Source organism: Monodon monoceros, unplaced genomic scaffold (genome assembly GCF_005190385.1).
Source record: "Monodon monoceros isolate NGI ecotype Baffin Bay Population unplaced genomic scaffold, NGI_Narwhal_1 Super_Scaffold_14, whole genome shotgun sequence".
NCBI classification, from domain to species: Eukaryota; Metazoa; Chordata; class Mammalia; order Artiodactyla; family Monodontidae; genus Monodon; species Monodon monoceros.
In genome coordinates this window covers 58,694,284-58,716,814 of record NW_021703770.1, presented here as the reverse complement: position 1 = coordinate 58,716,814, position 22,531 = coordinate 58,694,284, and the positions used below count along the sequence as shown (strand labels likewise).

The 22,531-nt window shown below is 36.8% G+C and overlaps 1 protein-coding gene across 1 annotated transcript in view; it reads right to left on the bottom strand.

The window, feature by feature from the left end:
- The window catches only part of UBE2W (ubiquitin conjugating enzyme E2 W), a 73,733-nt gene that overhangs the window by 8,990 nt on the left and 42,212 nt on the right, over positions 1-22,531 (bottom strand). Inside the window, exons 3-5 of the mRNA XM_029222707.1 lie at positions 15,918-16,020; positions 6,513-6,668; positions 3,236-3,311 (exon numbers count right to left, since the gene is read on the bottom strand). Of these exons, the coding sequence (XP_029078540.1) occupies positions 3,236-3,311; positions 6,513-6,668; positions 15,918-16,020 (335 nt within the window). The remainder of the gene's footprint in view (positions 1-3,235; positions 3,312-6,512; positions 6,669-15,917; positions 16,021-22,531) is intronic.

The window sequence follows — 22,531 nt, the reverse complement described above, 5'->3', positions numbered from 1 at the left end:
AAAGAATAACCACCCAAGCCAAGCTGTAGGATGTTATTTAAAAAAAAAATACATATTTTAAAAATTCCATCACTCTAAGACAATTTCTTCTCAAGTTTAACAAAAAGACTTAAAAATGGTTTAAAAACACTGTGGAAAAGACAATTGGGGAATTTTTCTATTATTAGTGAGGTTGGGTCTGAAATAGAATGACTACTATCTTGGCAACTTTGACATTTTAAAAAATGTTTGATTTAGTTGTATTTGTCAACATTCTTGCTTGACTAATCTTAATTTTTGATAAATTTAAGAACTTATGCAAAGGTAAAGGGGACTGTGACACTCAAGGAATGTTTTTTTCTTTTTGAAAAGGTTCTTTGTAAAGGCACAGAGGGAAGAGACAGCTTAGTATTTAGTCCTAAAAGGCAAGATGATGTGCAAGAATGAGAAGCCAGAAATGTAAACTGAAGGAAATGGCCAATTAATTCAAGTAGGATCTTGTTTAGTTTTAGTGGACCTTCAGTATTCAGAAAGAATTCCCATGGGAAACCTGTCCTTTTATATTTAAGAATCCCTGAAACACTAGTTATCAAGTGACCAGCTATATCAGAATTATTGGGGATATCTTAAAAAGTAAAACAAAACCAGCATTCTGGTACAGTAATAAAGTTGATCAGATTCCTTAAAGGAGGGAGTAATCAACAAGGCTTTGGTGAAAGAGTTCCCAAGAAGAGTGGAAGGAGTCCTTCCAGGCAAATAGCACAAGTGGAGACAACAGAGGATAAGGAATAGAGTGCCTATCATAAATAATGCTCCGTGGAACATTTCATGCATCAAACATTTTTTGTATTAAAGATGATTTTCCAAGGATGGATGCTCAGAAGTTTAGCAACTGAGACAAAAGGTTCAGTCTTGAACTTCAAGCTTGTTAAATAACGCTGAACTGCTAAATACTGCTGAACTGCTGTTTCCTTAAAGGATTACACTAACTTGCTACACCACCAGCAAATATGAAAACAGTTTTTTGTCTTTTGTTTTGTTTTGTTTTTTGCCATGGGGCATGCAGAGATCTTAGTTCCCTGACCAGAGATCGAACCCGTGTCCCCTACAGTAGAAGCACGGAACCTTAACCACAGGACCACGGGGGATGTCCCCTGAAAACACTGTTTTATTCTACCCTTTATTCTCCTCCTCCAACACTGCATTCATTTTATAAAACTCTGCCAATTCAATAAGTTTCAAAATATTAAATTTGTCATTATTTTACTGTGTTGAACTTTTTTGCCCACGCTTGTAATTAATTTATTCTTAAGCAACTATTACAAGTGGTCTTTATTTTTAATCAAGCTACGTCTTTCACAATTTTATTTTTTTAACTTTATATCGACTGGGATTTGAGGTTTCTCCGTGCTTTTTTTCTTTTAATTAATTTTATTTATTTAGTTTTGGCTGCATTGGGTCTTCGTTGCTGCACGCGGGCTTTCTCTAGTTGCGGCGAGCGGGGGCTACTCTTCCTTGCGGTGCGCGGGCGTCTCACTGCGGTGGCTTCTCTTGTTGCAGAACACGGGGTCTAGGCGTGCGGGCTTCAGTAGTTGTGGCACACAGGCTCTAGAGCACAGGCTCAGTAGTTGTGGTGCATGGGCTTAGCTGCTCCATGGCATGTGGGATCTTCCAGACCAGGGCTTGAACCCATATCCCCTGCATTGGCAGGCGGATTCTTAACCACTGTGCCACCAGGGAAGCCCTCCATGCTTTTATATAAGATTTAAATTTTCATATATCTAAAGGTTTAATTTGTGATTCCTTTTAAGTTCAGAAATTCTTTTTTCCTTCCTCCAGAGTTGATACCTAACTTTTTAAAAAATACTTTTTCTATTGTTGTATTTTTTAAATGCTTATTAATTCAATCCAAAGGAAATATTTTCTATATGCGGTTAAAAGGATTACTTACTACTAAATAATTTTTCCCCTTCTCATTGATTTGTGACACACTATTTATCACATATTCAAATCTAACATACAGAAAGGCCTAGAAAAGAGTAATTCTAATTAATTAATTAATTGGTTTATTTTTGGCTGTGTTGGGTCTTTGTTGCTGCGCATGGGCTTCCTCTACTTGTGGCAAGCAGGGGCTACTCTTTGATGCGGTGCGCGGGCTTCTCACTGAGGTGGCTTCTCTTGTTGCGGACCATGGGCTCTAGGCACGCTGGCTTCAGTACTTGTGGCACGTGGGCTCAGTAGTTGTGGCTCACAGGCTCTAGAGCGCAGGCTCAGTAGTTGTGGCATACGGGCTTCACTGCTCCGTGGCATGTGGAACCTTCCCGGACCAGGGCTTGAACCCATGTCTCCTGCGTTGGCAAGTGGATTCTTAACCACTGCGCCACCAGGGAAGCCCGAAAAGAGTAATTCTATTTCAATGTCTATTCTTGCATTATTATCTTTTGGTGTTTGGTAGACATATCCTCCTTCATTATCCTTTAATTCAAAATTCAAACTGCTCTTCTCATCTTTCTTCCAAACCTTAAAAGCACCCACTCTATCGTTCTACTGAATTACATTAAACCAATAATTTGTAAAGAATATACATTTTTATAATACTTTAAAAATAATTTTTATAAATAATTTTATGGTTTCTCATGAATGTAAACCTTCTGTTCCTAATTTCAAATACCTCTTTGAGGAAGCAGTAGTCAGCTTAGAAAAGATGCTAGCAGCCTTCAATTATTAAGCTACCATTACCCAACAGAAATAATAGAAATTAAATTATTAAACATATGTATTCATAAAGCTACAATCAGTAGAACCTCAAATTTTTTCAGGAATAACTATTAGAATAGGAAGAGCTTTCTTTAAGTTAACGGGCCATCTCTAACAATGTGATCCTCCACCCTAACAACAGTACCATAACTAAATGAGTACACAAGGCGTCATAACTTCTATATCAAGTAACAGGTTTCCCAATAGGCTAGTTCTAATTTGACTTAATATTATTAAGGACTTCTGTTCTGCAACACAATGGTAGAGCAGAATGTTAAAGCGATTTTAGATTTTACTTGTATGATGGCCATGATTTTATGTGCCCCATTAAAAATCTAGTCTAACTTATCCATAAAATATCTTAAACTAGTTTAAAGATTCATCTGCATATTACAAAAGTACATCAGTTATATAATCTCTCTTTTTCCCAAGCAAGCATATATAAAATCTTTCAAACCAAAATACTGAGAAGTTATCATTCTAAAATAAAACTGCTTACCATGATACCACCATTTTGTTTTCTTTGGATTCTTGTTACATGTTCGAACATAAAAAGAATTATCTGGTGGTCGTCTCTGAAACCAAAAAGAATTTAAATAGATAAGAAGTTGTAAAACAGGAAAACATAAGGGGGAGATAGTTTTAATAAAAGCTCTAGCAAAAATATTACAGAATGCATAAGAAACAAAATAAATGCAGATGTCATAACTGAAAAAATAATATATTCCAGGCAATGTAACCTCTTGACACTGAAATTGTTAAAAAAAAAAAAAAAAAAGGTGTGCATATGTGGTTTGGGTTAGGTTCCAATGGGATTACTAGACAATGACTATCAACCTAAAGTGGCAGCATTAGGTTGTAAAGAATTTTGGTTTCATTTATCTTATCTCCCTAGAAATAATTTAATAATTACTTTTGTGAGCTAATCAAAACTCTACCTAACTAGGTTTGTCTGAGAAACCCTAGCAACTTATAATCCTCCACAAGGGATTATTATTTTCCTGTAAACAAGTATCATCAAGGAGAGACCAAAGGATTCGGTTTCCAAAATGTATGTAAGAGGCAAAGGGGGGAAAAGACACATTAGCATTTCTGCAATACATACGCCCTGACGAGAACAATATTAGAAGCATATGGCAGCTCTGCAAGGAGTTACATCAGAAATAGCCATAACTACAACTAACAACACTGAAGACAGGTTATGAAAGAATTTTCTTGAAAACCGTTGGATGTTGATCAGACACAAGAAATATGTGCCTCTCTACAAAGATTTGGAAACATGTCAAATTTGTATTAACGCCACTGAGGGCAGGTTAGTAGATAATATGATAGGTCCAACCAAATAGCAATGGTGAACAGGACTACCTAGGTAGCAGGAAGGAAAACTGACAGTCCACTTGGCACTTCTAAAATTCATACACATAACTATGATCTAACTCTTATGAGATAATAATAACAGTAATTTAACAGAAAGGAAGAGAAGAACATATGACACTAAACAACTATACCAAGATTACCCTGTTTATACAGTTAGAGAAAATTCCTGAAAAATTATTATCATGAAATTATATGTCTACTTTAAAGAATAGATGATCTGCTATTGTTTGTCCTATAAAGTCATAAACTGTGTTCATGAGGAATACACTGCTACTACTGTTAACAAACAATAAACTCATCTACTTATCAGAACCCAATCTTCAAAAAACAAGTTTCTTTTTGTGAAAAAAGAAACTGGAACGAAAGAGTTATGACTAAAAAATGCCTACAGTTAAATTAAAATCTGTATTCAGGGAGTTGACTACTCTCTGAATACAACGGAAAGTGAAACTCACGGAACCATATCCACCACAGAATAAAATTCACCTGTTTTAATAGAACAGCTTTCGGTGAATATTTAAAAGACTTTTTAAAGCCTATTTGGTGCTAGATTCCCCTCAGTGCCAAAACACGTTTCCTCTTCTTCTTAGTAATCTAGTACTTAGCACAGTAACAACAGCACATAGCAGGTACTTAATAATGTCTGAATTTTATCATTTTCCACAAAACTAATGCTGCCAGAATTCTGACTTCTAGATTATCGTTTTGGTTGAATAAATTATAATTACATTTATATTATATAATATAGTTTATCAATAATTTAAATGGAATGATTAGTCTTATACCAACTACGCAAGAAACACTAACAGCAGACAACTAGAATGTGAGGGGAAAGATGAGGGTTAGAAAAGGGTGAAGGAGTTAGGGAACGTAATAATTTTCTAGCTTTTAACGGGAAATCATTACCTTTAAATGTAAACAAAGCTAGTAATCAAAAGGCACATGTAAGGGCTATGTGCAGACACCACTCGTGTTAATCTTAACTTCTCATTAAACCCTAGAGTTACTGCCTCATCTTTCCATAGACGTTAACATTAAGAGAAGCCCCTGTTACTGGAAACTGCTCTGTGCCACACCTGAAAGTTCAGAGCCTGTATGTGCGGTGGAGGTGGAGATAGGGAGAGGAGAAAACATGGAAGCAATAAATGAATGAAACTTGTTTCCAAGCCCTTGGGATTAACAAAAGCTCAAGTGTAGCCTAAAATGCAGCTCAGAAAAGCTAACAACAGGGAGGAAGCTCAAGTTAAAAGGTGATACTAACATTACATAATAGGTACCCTATTTCATCTATTCTAAGATGTACACTTTTTTCTTAATATTCCTAAATGGGGATACATGTCTTTCAACTAATGGTGTATCACAGTTTAACTGCCAGAAGTTTCATTCTTCCTCCTGTACATAACATTGCATATTAAGGGCTCTTATGCTACAGTTAAAAAATACATATACAATTTAACCTATTATTTCCCATTCTTATTTGAACAAAAAAAATTTTTTTTAAACCTAACACCAAGAAACCTCTTATGGAACTAACATTCCAAGAAACTTACTTTGCAAACAAGTGGCTTAGAGTGTTTCAAAATCTAGATAACCTACCATTTAAAAATGAAATACTATCTAAATGTTTTCTAAATATTAATTTAATAAAAATGACAGTTGAATTTGGAGAAGAAAGAAAACCTGCTAAAATAAATGAATAACCCCACAGCTCCCTAATCTCTAAGGTAAATTCGGTTTTCCCTTTAGAGAGAATACAAAAGGAAACCCCCATGGAGAAGAGATGCTTTAAAACCTCTCAAGCAGAATGACAAGACACTAACCCTCAAGCAGGAATGACAAGAGGGCCAGAAACACAGAGAGGATTTAGATACTTTAAAAGGGTATTCTAAATTTAACTCACATGGTTTTTCTTTCTGGTCTTTTCCTCCCTTTCTCCATCAGACACAGAATCTGTAGATTAGTAAAGGAGAATAAGAGGAAAAGTCCTGAAAATTCTACTGGTAATCTAGTCCTCCTTCAACCTAGGCTTTATGATAGGAGAGCTCTGGTTCCTGGGAAATCCCCTAAAAGAGACTGATAGGGTGGAAGCCAGCAGAGGGGAGAAGGGAGCCATAATGCTTATTCCTGGGTCTTTCCACTGTGAAATCTAGAAACAATAATTTCTTGTACACTTTTGCCCTGTGCATGCTTACAGAAATAAAATTCAGATTATTTAAGAACATCTGCAGAATGTCTGACTTCTATTATCAAATTATTTGCCAATCTATTACTAAAACGTTCCCTATAACTTCATAATAGAAAGCATTAAGTCCCTTCTTCAAATAAATTATATATCAAAATAGCTTCTCTACCCAAACTAAAAGAAGAACTATACCTGGAATAATTCTGAAAAGTCCTACCTTTTCTTTGCAGCTGGAAAGCATGCTAATAATGCTAAGACAAACTGATTGGACTGAGAGCGCTGGGGACCAGTCTTCTGTTAGAATGGATAAACAGATATGACCATTGCTATAAACATGAGGATGAACAGGAATATTTTCACCAGTAAACATGACCTAAGAAAGAACAAAATTCCATTAATACTCAAATATTCTATATTACCAAAAAATAAAATATTCTCCAGGTAAGTTAATATTTTAAAAACCAAATTAAAAACAAATAAAATCAATGCCAGGAACAAGATAAACAACTGCTTTATTCTTACCAATTCAATAAGTACTGGTTTCACTATTATGAATGACCATGTAGTAGGAAAAAAATCCAGACTACCTATTTTATATTTCAGATATTTTTCACAAATTCCTTTAAAAATTTTCTAAATCACCATGTATTTTTAGACTAGTGAAAGACAATTATATTTACAAGAATGGTTTTTCAAATTACTCATTGTTCTCTGCATACAGAAATCAAATACACTAAAATTTGAAACGAAAGTATTCAACTTTAGGACAGTATGAATTACATGCGGTAGGAACACCACTTCCACCTATAACAATGTTATTATCCAAGGTGCTATATGCAAAAGGAAATGACTGCTACATCCTCCAGCTCATCTAACTTCGCACTTCCATTATGATGGGCACAAACTACCACTTACTAATCAGCAAATATCTACGTGCTTAGACGAAAAAACAAAGGTTGAATGAGTCTCCCAATTACTTGCTGTTTTGTCTCTGCCTTTTCTTTTACTCAGTTCTTCTACGTTTTCCCCTTTCTCCATGTTGCCTCAGCACTGATTTGAAAGGTAATATTTCCTTCCTTTGCCCTAATAATTCAATGTCTCAATAATACTGTTTCTTAAACATATCTACCTAAGCATCTGAATAGGCAGGAGAGTAAATTCATACATCCTGAGGAATCTGTAAGCATAGCCCATAATAGGTCAAAGTAAAAGTCTCATATTTAAGAATGCTTAGATATATGTTAGTTCATAATAAATTATTTATTTTGATATAAAAATTAATCTGTCAATCTTTTAAGTGAATTTTATACTGCAGTAGAATATATAATTTTTAGTGTTGCTTAGGAGTAATTCCTATTTCCTGATCTGGCCCTTAAAAAAAAAGAAAATCACCTGGAGAGCTGGTTAAAAATACAAATTCAAGAGCCCCACTTTCCCAGATTCTGATTCACTAGGTATGATGGCATTTTTATAAAACTCATCAAATATAAACCAATAGTTCCCAAACTAGGCTTACAGTAAGCATATCTCAGCCCTGCAAATTACCTCATGCTCAGATATAGCGGAATCTTAGTAAGGAGAAACCCTACCTTAAGTGATGACAAACTGATGAAATATATTGCTCTAGGACTAAGCCCTCTTTTATCCTTTACAGAGCAGAAGACAGCCAGCGAAATAAGGGTGGCCAGAATAAGGTATGCCATATTTTAATATGTGATACGCTATGGGAAATTACCATAAGCTAGGTTTTGCTTTTATTTTTAAATTTCTACCTACATATCTGGTTTTATTACAATTTTACAAATATTTACATTTAACAAAGCACTCTTTCATATAAGTAGGAGTTCTCAAATATTTCAAATATACTGCTAACATATGGGCCTCATTTCCTTGGCTGAAGCTAATATAAGACAGGAAGAGGAATTTTTTCTCAAAGGATTGACTTCATATACTTGTTTCTTTCTTTTTTTTTTCTTTAAATTTTGGTGATCCACCCTCCATTCCCATGAAAAAAGAGCTAAAGTAAAGCTGAAAATTAAAAGTAAAGTCTTAAAACAAGAGATATCAAGTGATTTGTCCTGCCCAATTGTAGAAGACCCCCTGAAAGACTTGGGCACAGCTCTGTTTGAAGTACCATTTATCTCAATTTTATCTATCAGAATTAGTGCCTTTTTCATCACTTTTTGCTCAAAAAGTGCTGCTCTGCAAAGGGAAATGACTGCTTAAAGCTCTTGCAGCTCCATGAGTCCATCCACAATTATTTTAAAATTAATTTTTTAATAAATGTGAACTACAGTTTATTATATTATATGCATTTGATATTCCCACAATGTGTTGTGGATGTCTAGAGTGGGAGTTTACAAATCTCACAGAATATGCATCTGCTTTGGGGTGTTCTTTTTTTTTTTTTTTTTTTGCGGTACGCGGGCCTCTCACTGTTGTGGCCTCTCCCGTTGCAGAGCACAGGCTCCAGAAGCGCAGGCTCAGCGGCCATGGCTCACGGGCCCAGCCGCTCCACGGCACGTGGGATCCTCCCGGACCGGGGCACGAACCCGTGTCCCCTGCATCGGCAGGCGGACTCTCAACCACTGCGCCACCAGGGAAGCCCTGGGGTGTTCATTTTGCCACAAAATGCCGTTTGACTAATAGGATATTTTCATGAAGAACACAGCAGTGCCCATTACTCCCTGGCCACAATTATTTTTAAAGGTTATTTCTTTTCCAGTAAGGTCTTTTTGAAAACAAGTCATGTAGAACAGTGCTCTGGTACCAAAAAAGTAAGAACGGCCAAGTTATTTCCTTTGGCACAAATGAAGCAATGTATCAACAACCATCAAGGAAAATACACAGACAGCCAACCAAAAGGTTATCACGAGATGCTTTGACTAGCCAATTCACAAAGCAGAAGGAAAGCAGTATTCTTTTTGGAGAGAAATGATTATAAACTAAATCACTCGGTCTGAGAGCCAAGAAGTATGCATGAATCAAAAGTAAAGGAGGAGAGAAGAGAAAGAAAGGGGATGGGGAGCAGTGGAAGACACCTACGGCACAAGCAGCAGACATTCTATAAGCAGAGAAGAAAGCCAGAAATCAAGGAGAAAGAAACAGTTTTGAAGTTTGAGGGGACTGAAATAAAAATAAATTAGACCTTACTAATACTTAAAATAAATTAGATCTTAATAATGCTTAAAAAAAAAAAGCAGGGGCTTTTAAACCTGCTGCATTCAGGGCAAATGCAACCAGCCTAAAACTTCTAGCAACCAAAAACAGGGGAACTAACTTGTTGTACATGGTACAGGTAACCCCTAGAACCCAACCTGGCCGATAGAGAATTTTAGAAGTTTGTCTAAACATGGACAGGCTCCATCCAGGATTTCCTGAATTCCATTCAGGAATTCAGATGAATTCCTGAAATATAAAAAAAAACTTTTTTCAACAGTTTATTCATGTAAAAGACTGGTAAGTAGTCTGCACAGACAGTTTTGATGCAAACTTTGCTATTCTGGTTCTCTGCATGTGACAGAAGAGTAACCAACGCTGAATTTCTTCAAGACTACACCCTTATTTAAAAAAAAATAAATTTATTTCTTTTTGTCTGTGTTGGGTCTTTGTTGCCGCACGCAGGCTTTCTCTAGTTGCAGCAAGCCAGGGCTATTCTTTGTTGTGGTGTGTGGGCTTCTCATTGAGGTGGCTCCTCTTGTTGCGGAGCACGGGCTTCAGTAGTTGTGGCACGCGGGCTCAGTAGCTGTGTCTCGTGGGCTCTAGAACGCAGGCTCAGTAGTTGTGGCACACGGGCTTAGTTGCTCCACGGCATGTGGGGTCTTCCTAGACCAGGGCTCGAACCCTGTCCCCTGCATCGGCAGGCAGATTCTTAACCACTGCGCCACCAGGGGAGTCCCAAGACCACACTCTTAACTATCCTTGTTTATTTAATATGCAGTACAAGCCAGAGGAGGGAATGCACATTTCAGGTTTTTTAATACAGCCAAGTAGGCTCTGAAAACTTAAAAGACTTTAAGCTGTTTCCAGAGTTCAAAAACCTTTCTGGGGGGGAATTGCAAATAGCTGATAAACTATCTAAAACAGATATGACAATATAACTGAATACGATGAATTTGAAACCAAAGGGAATAATTTTGCTAATTAATTTTTTAAACAATTTATTCAGATTCAAAGTAGTCACATAGATTGAACAGCGACCGGAGACTGCACACATTCCCCACTGCATAAACCATACTGAGTAAAATGGAATTACAGGTTTTTAATAACAAGCTATTAAATGGAAAAAAAGTCACAATTTTAGAAAGGATGTTAAATGTAACGCATGTGAACCACATCTGAAGTTCTGAGTCTGCATTAGAAGAAGTCCTCATGTGTCTGTAAATTTCCAAATATCCCCCACCAGTGTGGCTCAAATTCAAGAGCAGGTGAGATGGGAGAAAGAACTCTGCTCAGGATCCATATGATTTTGGAGGTAAGTTCGCACATCCCACATCCAACCTAAAATTTTAAGCAAGCCAACCTCTGGGTAACCTTTGGGTACTAAAAAATCTAAACTGAAAGCCACCAACAGTGACAATATAAAGGATGGATATTAGCTAATTGTTTCTAACGTGAAATTCATGGTAATCATACCTGAGGGCCTCCAAAGCCTTCAGGCTCAATACTGTATGACCTCACAGTATTGAGATCTTACCACAATGAAGGCATACTAATGTGTTCAGACTAGTGCTCTGGAAGTGATGAGAAAGTCAGACACCTAATATGGTATATCAAGCTAGGTGAAAATACAATATACACAGAATGAGCAATACAAAACAGGCTATAATTATAAAGCCAATCTACAGTATAGATACCAAGGTTTCTACAGGGACAATATGAGGGGATGTTTTCTCTGATTAAAGTTGTCATTAGATGACAATATTTAAAGGGCAACTATAAAAACTGAACATACAAGCAGAGAGTTTAATAAACTAAATCAAATATCTAATTATGAATAATATATATGACATAGGTAGTGTAGCATAAATGAATGATAAATATTTGACAAAAGTGACTGGGGATAAGAATTTTAGCATAGTTTTCAATTCAGTTCTCCCCTTTTAGTCATCTAATACGTATCAGCAGCATGAATATTGATAGCTTTCCCAAAGCAGGGAGAATCAGACCACGAGCAAAAGGATGAGGACACTATGAATATAAGTTCTGGATCTCTGCAATGAGGGAATTTGAAGCAACACAACAAAAGGGTTCGTGTTAAAGGGGCATGAATAGGAGGGGGAATAGGAGTGAGGGGAAAGTGATTACTCTTTTGCCCCAGTGTTTCTAAAGCTTTATGATCAAGGCAAGTATATTTTTAGCATCTTTAAAATAAGTCCAAAATACTGCCACCTTCCACAACCTCCACTGCTACCCTTCTGGTACAAATCACCATCACCTCTCACCCGGATCACTGCAATAGGGGTACCCTTGTGCCTCCAGAAGTCAATGTGCCACATAACAGCCAAGTTTCTCCTTTTAATTTTAAGCAGGAGCATGTCGTTCCTCTGCTCAGCATCTTCAAGGGCTTCCTACCTCATTGAGAGTAAAAGTCAAAATTCTTACGATGGGCTATAAATGTCCTATCCAATTTCTGATGGACCTTCCAGCCCCAATTCTCTCTCTGACCTAGGCCCTACTCTCCTCTTCTTGATTATACAACACTCCAGGGACCCACCTGCCATGCTCCAGATTCAGGACCATTGCATTTTGTCTTCACCTGCCCTTTCTCTCACCCCTTTGATGTGGCTTATGCACTCACCTCTTTCAGATCTCTGCCCCAATGTCGCCTTCTCATGAAATCTTTCCTGATCACTCTACCCAATGCTGCAACACCCTGACTCCTCTTTTCTATGTTTTTTCACCATCTTCCATACTTTATATATTTTGCTTTTTGTTTACTGTCCTTCCCTTTCTACAAGAATGCAAACTCCACATAAGGAGGGTTTTTGGAGGGCCACTTTGTTCACCACAGAATTGCCAGCACCTAGGAAAGTGTTTGTCTTATGATACATGCTCAGTAAATACTTACAGAATGAATGAATAAATGTCTATCTCTCCAAATACTAAACAGATTATTGGCTTTTTTAAGTCAGGCCTAATTCCTTTTTAATTTCTGTGCTCTTTGCCATCTCTAAAGTACACAGTTCATGCTCAATACATGTTAAATTAACCAACCATTTACCTGTATCCTAGCATAAGGAAACAGAATACACTATATAGAAAGAATTTTATTTTCTGTATGGCTGTTGGTAAGTGCACATTACTAGAAAACAGTGATGAAAAGGTACTTCATCTCTGCTCCCATTTTAACTGAGCAAGTTTTTTATTCCTGTTATTGTTTCTTTTAAAGCAAATGATTGGGCCAAACACCATGTTTTACATAGGTAGCCTTTTCACTGTAAAGTGAGATACATGTGAAATTAATTATAACTAGTAGAAGAAAATAACACAGCCTATAAATTTTATGTATAGTCTTACAGATCTCATTTACAGGCAAAGATCTCACTGACACAAAAGTAATAATTTCACAATGAGATGTTTATTCTATGGATATGTCCTCAAATTCTACTCTTGTAAGTAGTGGTAAATTTAGTACTGCTTATTGCATAGGAAAATGAAAGACTAATTACCTAACAAGAGCCAGTGCTTCCACATCTGAACAAATAAAATCTTTGGGGAATGGGGAATTTTACTGCCCTTATCCAGAGCAATGCAATGGACCTTTGGAAAGTTTTAGTTATCAGAAAAATCTTGAAATCTATATGTACATCAAGCTTTGATTACTGGACATGTTATAATTATTTTATAATCATACAGATGATGTGATTAATAGAATTTTAAAATAATTTAAAAGTATTACTGGACTCAGAGTGGTCTGTTATTTTCTCAATCATGGATATTAGAATATTTTATATATATATATATATATATATATATATAAATTAACTGATGTTAAAAGGGAATCCTCATATTCCAAAAGATTGGGAACAACTGCCCTAGGGTTTCCACATCATTCTATGTGTAATCTTTCACTTTCAGAGATAACATTACTTAATGGTTACATTAATAATGTATGATGCAAGTATTACTACACAGTAGAAGGCATGGACGTAATGTGTGGCTAAAATGCTTCAGGTCAGACTCAACCATAAAGGGACTGGGCTGCTAAGCTTGATTTGACTCCACAGGAAATAAGAACCATCACAGGATTTACCAAGAAGAGTGGGGATGGTAGTGGTGGATGTATGTGCGAAAACCAATGAGGTAACTGCACCTTCAAATAAACCTAACAGCACTTTGAAAGGACGGCTAGGAGTGGAAACAACTAGAGGCTATTTTGTAATAGTCCAGATAAAAGCTGAACACTTGGACCACACAGCGCTGACGATAAGGTAAGAAAAATGGTGGACTGCCTTAAGTCTGTGAAAGGATCTGAAAAACTGCATTTAAGAGTGAGGAAAAGGAAATAAATTTAACATGAGAAGATAGGTGGACAGAAACCCAAGAAAAAATTCTTTTTTTATTTTATTTTGTTATTAGAAAAAACTGAGTTTAGCTGTGTTAAATTTGGACATCTGGAGGTGTTCAAGTAGAGATGTCCAACAGGGGTGTGAAATTAAACCTCAGAAAGAGATTGTACACAGAGTTGGAGATCTGGGAGTTAGTGGCTTAAGATGGTTAAAGACTTTAAAAAGTGAGAAGAAAAAGGGAGCGCTGAATAAAGAACCTGGAGGACGGGACTTCCCTGGTGGTCCGGTGGTTAAGAATCCGCCTTCCAACGCAGGGGACATGGGTTCGATCCCTGGTTGGGAACTAAGATCCCACATGCTGTGGGGCAACTAAGCCCACGTGCCGCAACTACTGAGTCCACGCTCGTCACAACTAGAGAGAAGGCCACATGCTGCAACGAAGAGCCCACATGCCACAACTAAGACCCGACGTAGCCAAAGATAAATAATTAATTTTTAAAATAATAATAATGTCAAAAAAAAAAAAAAGAACCTGGAGGACACCAAAATCAGACCAGCAAGCAGGAGTAAAACCAGGGAAGGAGGATAAAAGGAATATGAGATAAGATGATAGAATTTATTACAATGGTTCTTACGGAAATATTAAAGATGGAATTCAACTGATGGTTAAGTTTGATATTTGATTTAGAATTAAAAACTCAGAGTTTAGAGAACACTTTTCACTTGGTTTCATGTTTACAGAAATACTATTTCCCTCTGATGAAAAATTTGTGAGTTCCCAGAGTAAGCCTTCTCCAGTAGTCCCCTAGGCAAAGTTTCTGAGCTGGTGAGTGTATTCTTCCCTCACATACCTTCAACGAACTTAGGTTGAAGGTGACAAGTGGATACCTCACTGCCTTCAAGCAATAACAGTAAGATGATGCTGATAAGCTGAAAGCCAACAACAGAAAATGAAGATCATTTTCTGGAAAGAAGGAATACATCTGCTTTGGTTTTTGATTACAGTCTACACATGGTTATTATAGAAGCCTAGAGGTCACGACAATACATACGTCTTTGCCTTATTTTTATGATAAAGATAAAAAGGAGCCCCCAACCTCTTAATTTTCTGCTCACATGGAAACTTTAGAACTCAAGGAGTCCGTTTCCATTTAATTCTATGCCTTAAAACAATCATCTCTTTATTTATAGCACAATACAATAACTGACTTCCATCTATACTCTTACATGGCTAAGAGAATTGATTAAGCTGTTTGGTATATTCTATTTAAAGTAGCAATGAAATATGATTTTCCTCAAAAATAGCGTATTTTAGCACCTCACATGCGGAATTACAAGTTATTTGGGAAATTTCACTATCCACAACACCTCATTACCTAGCAATGCTACACAGAGCTGGGCACCTGTCTTATCATTTTGCTACTAGTAATTCATTACCCATCTTACCAAGCCAGAAATCTGGAATTCATCCTAGAGTCTCCTTTTCTCTAACCTCCAAGGATTAATCATTCACCACAGTTAAGCAGCTCTCAAAATTTTTTCTCTACCCCCATTATCCCTTGTCCAAGTTTTAAGATATTAACTAAACTGACTCTGCCTCAAATTATAATGATCAGATTTGGGGCTGAGGTCTAGATATTTAACATCTTGTAATAATATATTTTGCCCGTGCAATACTAAAAGGCTGCAAAGACAGCATGCCAATGCGAAATCAAAGACATGCTCCTTCCCAAAAAGCACCTGCCTCTTAACGATGTCGTTCTATCATCATCTTATCTAGGAAGACGTGCCTCCAGTTATTCCAAATGCTAAGTTCTCCCACAACCCATGGGCCTGTGTTAGATTTCCATCCCTTTTTTCTGCTTAACATGAATGGATAAGAAACAGTCTTAAGTTTTCAGAAGCACAAAAGCAGCAAAGCCCTAATCTCAATAAGGTAAAATGTTCATATGATCTTGATTATATTATAAATAAGATAAAGGAACAAATCTATTCACATAATTATAATGAATTTCTTTTATAAGTTTTTACTTAGTCAAAAATCGCTAATTTAGCATTTTGCTATAATCCAAAAATACAATAAAAATTTAAAAAGCAAAACATTTTGTTACCTGAGGAGAGTCAAAAGGATATCGACTACTAAACTTAAATAGAAGTTGAAATTTTTCCCCTTCATATAAGGTACCTGGTGCACCTTCCATATCTACAATCCACCTAGAATAGAAAAAAAAAAAAAAAATTAAACTTCAGTTATAAAGGATTGGGGTGAGAAGGAGAAAAGAGAACACCGAGTATTCCTCTATGCCAGGCACTGGGACGAGAGTCATTCGTGTATAACAACACACTTCGTCCTCCCAACAATTACAGGAGTAGGTATTTATACCCCTGGCCCTGTTTCCTTCTCTGACACTCCAGTTAAAGAGCCAGATCAAGGTGAGACAGCTAACAAAGGACAGAGCCAAATTTTAACCCAGGTCCGGAAAAAACAACAAAATAAAACTCAGCTTAGGTGTGCTGACACCAAAGCCTGCACTCTTCCTACTCAATTTATGCTACCTTATTTTTTCAGACTATCTTTACAATTATGGAAAAGATTTTATAGATAACATCAAACTAATCAATTGCCTTTCTGATATCAATTATTTTAGAAGCTAAGAGAGAAATCAGTATCAGCAATGACTACAGAGAAGTGTAGCTATCAGACCAATTTTCTCATCAGCATTCTACAGAAGGCTAAACAGGAAAAGGAAGCTAACTTGACATCGGTACACTTACTCTGATAGCTAGTTAAGGCTCTAGAAGGCCCTTCCTTTGTCTCTCACTATGTTTCAATTGTTTAATAAAACCCCAAATAGATTTCTATGGCATCTATGTAAGCTTACTTTGTTTTCATATATAACAATCATGAATATAAATCTGTTTATAATTATATTCTTATAACAAGAAATATCTTTTGTTCTTCAAAAAGAAAAAAAGTGCAGGTAGAGGAATAGAGATTATTATGACAAAGATGACGGGGCAGAATTTAGAAGCAAAATGAGTTCCTAATTATATCCATGCCACTTATAATTATTGTATACCTGGTCAATTCCTTTAATCTTATACTTTTCAGGTATAAAAACTTTTTATTTTAAATACAGGGAAACAAAAGGAAGATTGAGGATATACTGTTGGGGTTCTGTTGAGCACCTCACATATTATGGACTTAGAAATATGTAAAATAATAAATGTGCCTACTCTCTGAAAGCAATCAGGCTGGAACACATATAAACCCTTAAGAACATGGCCATTCATTTTCACAATGCACGCTAAATACCTTATATGGTAATAAAAGATGCAACCACAGACCCAAGAGGCAATATTTTACAGTAAAATTAGAGAGATCTGCCCCTTAATTAGCTGTGGGGCCCTGAGTAAGCTGTTTTACCTCTCCTGTTTTAACTACTGCAATTGTAAAATAGGTATTTTTAAAAATTAACTGCTAGAGTTAAAAAAAAAGTCACCTTGAAGTGTTGTTGGAAAGATACATCACGTTACATATGCAAAAAACCTAGTACATTCCTGACATCAGAACCAGTACACAGTAAATAAAATATAATGCAAAAGCTGCATTAAAAAAACAAAAACAAAAAACCTATTCTCTTTAAAACTAGGCCCTTCCTCCTAATCAAACTTATAAGCTTTTGCACAGCACAGGAAACCATCAACAAAATGAAAAGACAACCTACAAACTGGGAGAAAATATTTGCAAACAATGCAATGGACGAGGGCTTAATTTCCAAAATATACAAACAGCTTATACAACTAAATATCAAAAAAACAAACAACCCAATCAAAAAATAAGCAGAAGACCTAAACAGACATTTCTCCAAAGACGACATACAGATGGCCAACAGGCACATGAAAAGATGCTCCAAATCGCCAATTATTAGAGGAATACGAATCAAAATTACAATGAGGTATCACCTCACACAAGTCAGAATGGCCATCATCAAAAAGTCTACAAATAATAAATGCTGGAGAGGGTGTGGAGAAAAAGGAACTCTCCTACACTGTTGGTGGGAATGTAAATTGGTGCAGCCGCTAAGGAAAACAGTATGGAGGTTCCTTAAAAAACTAAAAATAGAATTACCATATGATCCAGAAACCTCACTCCTGGGCATATACCCAGACAAAACTATAATTCAAACTATAGTTCATATATATGAACTATATATGTTCATAGCACTGTTCACAACAGCCAAACATGGAAACAACCTAAATGTCCATTGACAGATGAATGGATAAAGATGTGGTACATATACACAGTGGAATACTACTGAGCCATAAAAAACAACGAAAGAAGGCCATTTGTAGCAACATGGATGCAACTAGAGATTATCATACTAAGTGAAGTAAGTCAGAAAGAGAAAGACAAATACCATATGGTATCACTTACATGTGGAATCTAAACTATGGCACAAATGAACCTATCTACAAAACAGAAACAGACTCATAGAGAACAGACTTGTGGTTGCCAAGGGGGAAGGGGGAGAGAGAGGGATGGACTGGGAGTTTCGGGTTGGTAGCTGCAAACTATTACATTTAGAATGGATAAACAACAAGGTCCTAATGTATAGCACAGGGAACTACATTCAATATCTTGTGATAAACCATAATGGAAAAGAATATAAAAAAAAGAATGTATATCTGTGTATAACTGAGTCACTCTGCTGTACAGCAGAGATAGGTACAAAATTGTAAATCTACTATACTTCAAAATATATATATATATATATATATATATATATAAAACCAAAAACAAAAAGATGTACATATATACAATGGAATATTACTCAGCTACGAAGAAGAATGAAATATTGCCATTTGCAGCAACATGGATGGACCTAAAAATTATCATAGTAAGTGAAGTAAGTCAGACAGAGAAAGACAAATATTATATGATACTTCTTATATGTGGAATCTAAAAAAATAATACAAATCAACTTACTTACAAAACAGAAACAGACTCACAGACATAAGAAACAAACTTATGGTTACCAAAGGGGAAAGGGGAGGGGAAGGGATAAATTAGGAGTATGGGATTAATAGATACACACCACTATATATAAAATAGATAAACAACAAGGATTTACTGTGTATAATAGCACAGGGACCTATATTCAGTATCTTATAACCTATAATGGAAAAGAATCTGAAGCTGTACACCTGAAACTAACACAACATTGTAAATCAACTAAAGTTAAATTTAAAACAAACAAACAGGGACTTCCCTGGTGGTCCAGTGGTTAAGACTCCATGCTTCCACTGCAGGGGGCACAGGTTCGATCCCTGGTCAGGGAAGTAAGATCCCGCATGCCACATGGTGCAGCCAAAAAACCAACCAACAACAACAAAAAAAACCCCACCACCAACCAAAAAAAACCCCACCAAACTAGGTCCTTCCTAGCCATGAACATTCCTTTTTAGCCCCACCGCCCACTCCCACCTACTATGCTGGGATAGTCCAAGAAAAAAATCACAGGACTTCTCGGTGCCCTTTCGTTCTGTTTATAAGGCAATTCTTAGGACACATAATATACCATAAATTGACATGTGACCTATGTAAGCTCTTAAGGTCTTAAAGACACCTTGCAATATATGGGTGAGATAGGTCAAAGAAGGCATACTTCTCAACATCATGCAGGATAATTTAAAACAACGTTTTCCTAATTTAAAAAGTAACATATGTTTGCTACAGAAAATTTACATAAGCATAAATAAAACAAAAATCACCCAAAGATAATCACTGTTAAAGTTTTTAGGGTACATTTCATTCTAGTCATTTTGCAGTTTCTATATCAATGGACTCCAAGTCCAGTAGAGCTGCATTAGGTGTACACTTAAATTACATTACATTCAAATCATCAATGTTCACAATTCCAGTCACAAGCACACACGTCCCAGAGTAAGGATGATGGGAGAAGTCTCACTTCTTAACCTCCTGTGAATACCCATTGTTCTGTGATTCTAATGTTTAAAACAGGTATTTTTCACACATTCATGGCTCCTAATCAAAGAAACAGCCATCTATGCCTCTCTGAAGGAAGAACTAGCTTTGTTGGATATATTAATACAGGATATATACCAATACAGCCTCTCTCAAGGGATGGTCAAAGGCCATTATGACTACACAAAATTTTTGCCTTACACGATATGATGGCTGTGGACTGTAACTCAAGGGGTGCCATTTTACTTTACTACATTGAGAAACCATTTCCCAACTTAATTAGTTCTAAGTCAATCTTTCTGTATCTCTGTTCCTTCCTTAGGACAGAGTATAGGTTATTAGGTCAAAGGATATGATATGCATTATTTTTTAAGGTCTACATGCTACCAAACTGTCTTCCAAAAAGCTTAACGTGCTTTCATCATCTTTGTTTACCCATATACCCCATCCCATATAATCCCACTTAAACAACAATTTTTTTTCTTTATTTTGGCCACACTGCACGGCTTACAGGAGTTTAGTTCCCAGACCAGGGACTGAACCTGGGATGTGGTGGTGAGAGTGCCGAATCCTAACCACTGGACTGTCAGGGAATTCCCCAAGTAATAAATAATTTTTTCAAAATAGGTCAGTAGTTACATCAAAACATTGCTTTTTTGCCCTATCTCTGATTGCTCTGATGTCTATCTTTTGCTTCAGCTTCTGCCGTGGCCTGATTAAAGAAACTAAAGAACTGAATAGGAAAAGGTATATATACAATAGTATTTTAAAATCAGTGTTTATTTCCTGTTAACTATATGCGTCTCTTTCAACTAGATTAATATTTGGTTTGGATTTTCCTGGTGGCACAGTGGTTAAGAATCCGCCTGCTAATGCAGGAGACACGGGTTCAAGCCCTGGTCCAGGAAGATCCCACATGCCATGGAGCAACTAAGGCCCGTGCATCACAACTACTCAGCCTGCGAGCCACAGCTACTGAAGCCCGCATGCCTGGAGCCCGTGCTCTGCAACAAAGAGAAGCCACCGCAATGAGAGGCCCGCACACCCCAACGAAGAGTAGCCCCCACTCACCGCAACTAGAGAAAGCCCGCGTGCAGCAACAGAGACCCAATGCAGCCAAAAATAAAATAAATAAACTTATTAAAAAAAAATTTGATTTGTAATTCTTCCACTTTGGAGATAATGCTTCAGTGGAAGGGGAGTCCTAAACACTAGACTGCCAGGGAATTCCCAAGATCTAATTTTTATAAGTCTATTTTCATACCCTGGAAGATGGTCCAAAGATAATAAAACTTTTGTGGTTCATTTACAGTAAATTATTTTAAAAGAAAAATTCTTGCCTGACAAACATCTCTAAGTGACAGGTTTATTCTGTAGCAAAGATGCTGTTTATTTTGGTAGTTACACTTTCGGCTGCATTGGGTCTTCATTGCTGCGTGAGCAGGGCTACTCTTTGTTGTGGAGCACAGGCTCTAGGCCCTCAGGCTTCAGTAGTTGTGGCACGTGGTTTCAGTAGTTGTGGCGCATGGGCTTACTTGCTCCTCAGTATGTGGGATCTTCCCGGACCAGGGCTCGAACCCGTGTCCCCTGCACTGGCAGGCAGATTCTTAACCATGGCACCACCAGGGAAGTCCCAGTAGTTATAATTTGTGGTAGAAATATCTATACAAATATTTCAATTTAAAAAACATAAGATGGTCCTTTAACTTTTTATAAATCATTGTGCTGTGTAGTTCCTCCCCACCCCCAAAAAAATAAAGGTTGAAAGTGGAAACGATTGGTACCTACTTCCTTGAAAACTATAGGGCTAGCTCTTATAGGATATTCTGAGGCAGGTTAACAAAGGTAAAGAGGGAAAAGATGAAAATGGAGTATAATCCATCCACCTGTTTAATGATATAGAACAAAAAACAGTCACTTGTTTAATCATATAGAACAAATGCTTTATACTCTAAATGTGTGCTCCATTTTAAATTCTGTTTGAGATAAATGAAAAGTCAATTGAGAGCCATGAAAAGACATGGAAGAACCTTAAATGAATATTACTAAGTGAAAGAAGCCAGTCTGAAAAGGTTACACACTGTGTGATTCTAACTATATGACACTCTGGAAAAGGGAAAACTATGGAGACAGTAAAAAGATCACTGGTTGCCAGGAGTTGCTGGGAAGGGACAGAAGGATGAATAGATGAAGCACAGAGGATTTTTAGGGCAGTGTAAGTGCTGTATGATACCATGATGATGATACATGTCGCCATACATTTGTCCAAATCCATAGAATGTATCAAGAGTGAACTGTAATGTAAACTACAGACTTTGAGTGATTATGACATGTCAGTGTAGGGTCATCAGTTCTAACAAATGTGCCACTCTGGTGGGGGATGCTGATAAATTAGAGAGGCTATGGCATGTGTGGAAGCAGAGGGTCCATGGGAAATCTCTGTACCTTCCACTCATTTGGCAGTGAATCTAAAACTGCTCAGTCAACTGAGAACCCAGCAACGTTTCAAAGAGATCATTATAGAGCTAGATACTCTATAGTATCTATAGTATGTAGTAATACACACTACATTTTCTTTTTTTCCTATTTTTCTTTTTTTTGGCTGTGCTGTACAGCATGGGGGATCTTAGTTCCCAGACCAGGGATCGAACCCATACCCCCTGCAGTGGAAGCATGGAATTCTAACCACTGGACCACCAGGGAAGTCCCCCATACTACATTTTCAAACATCAGTAT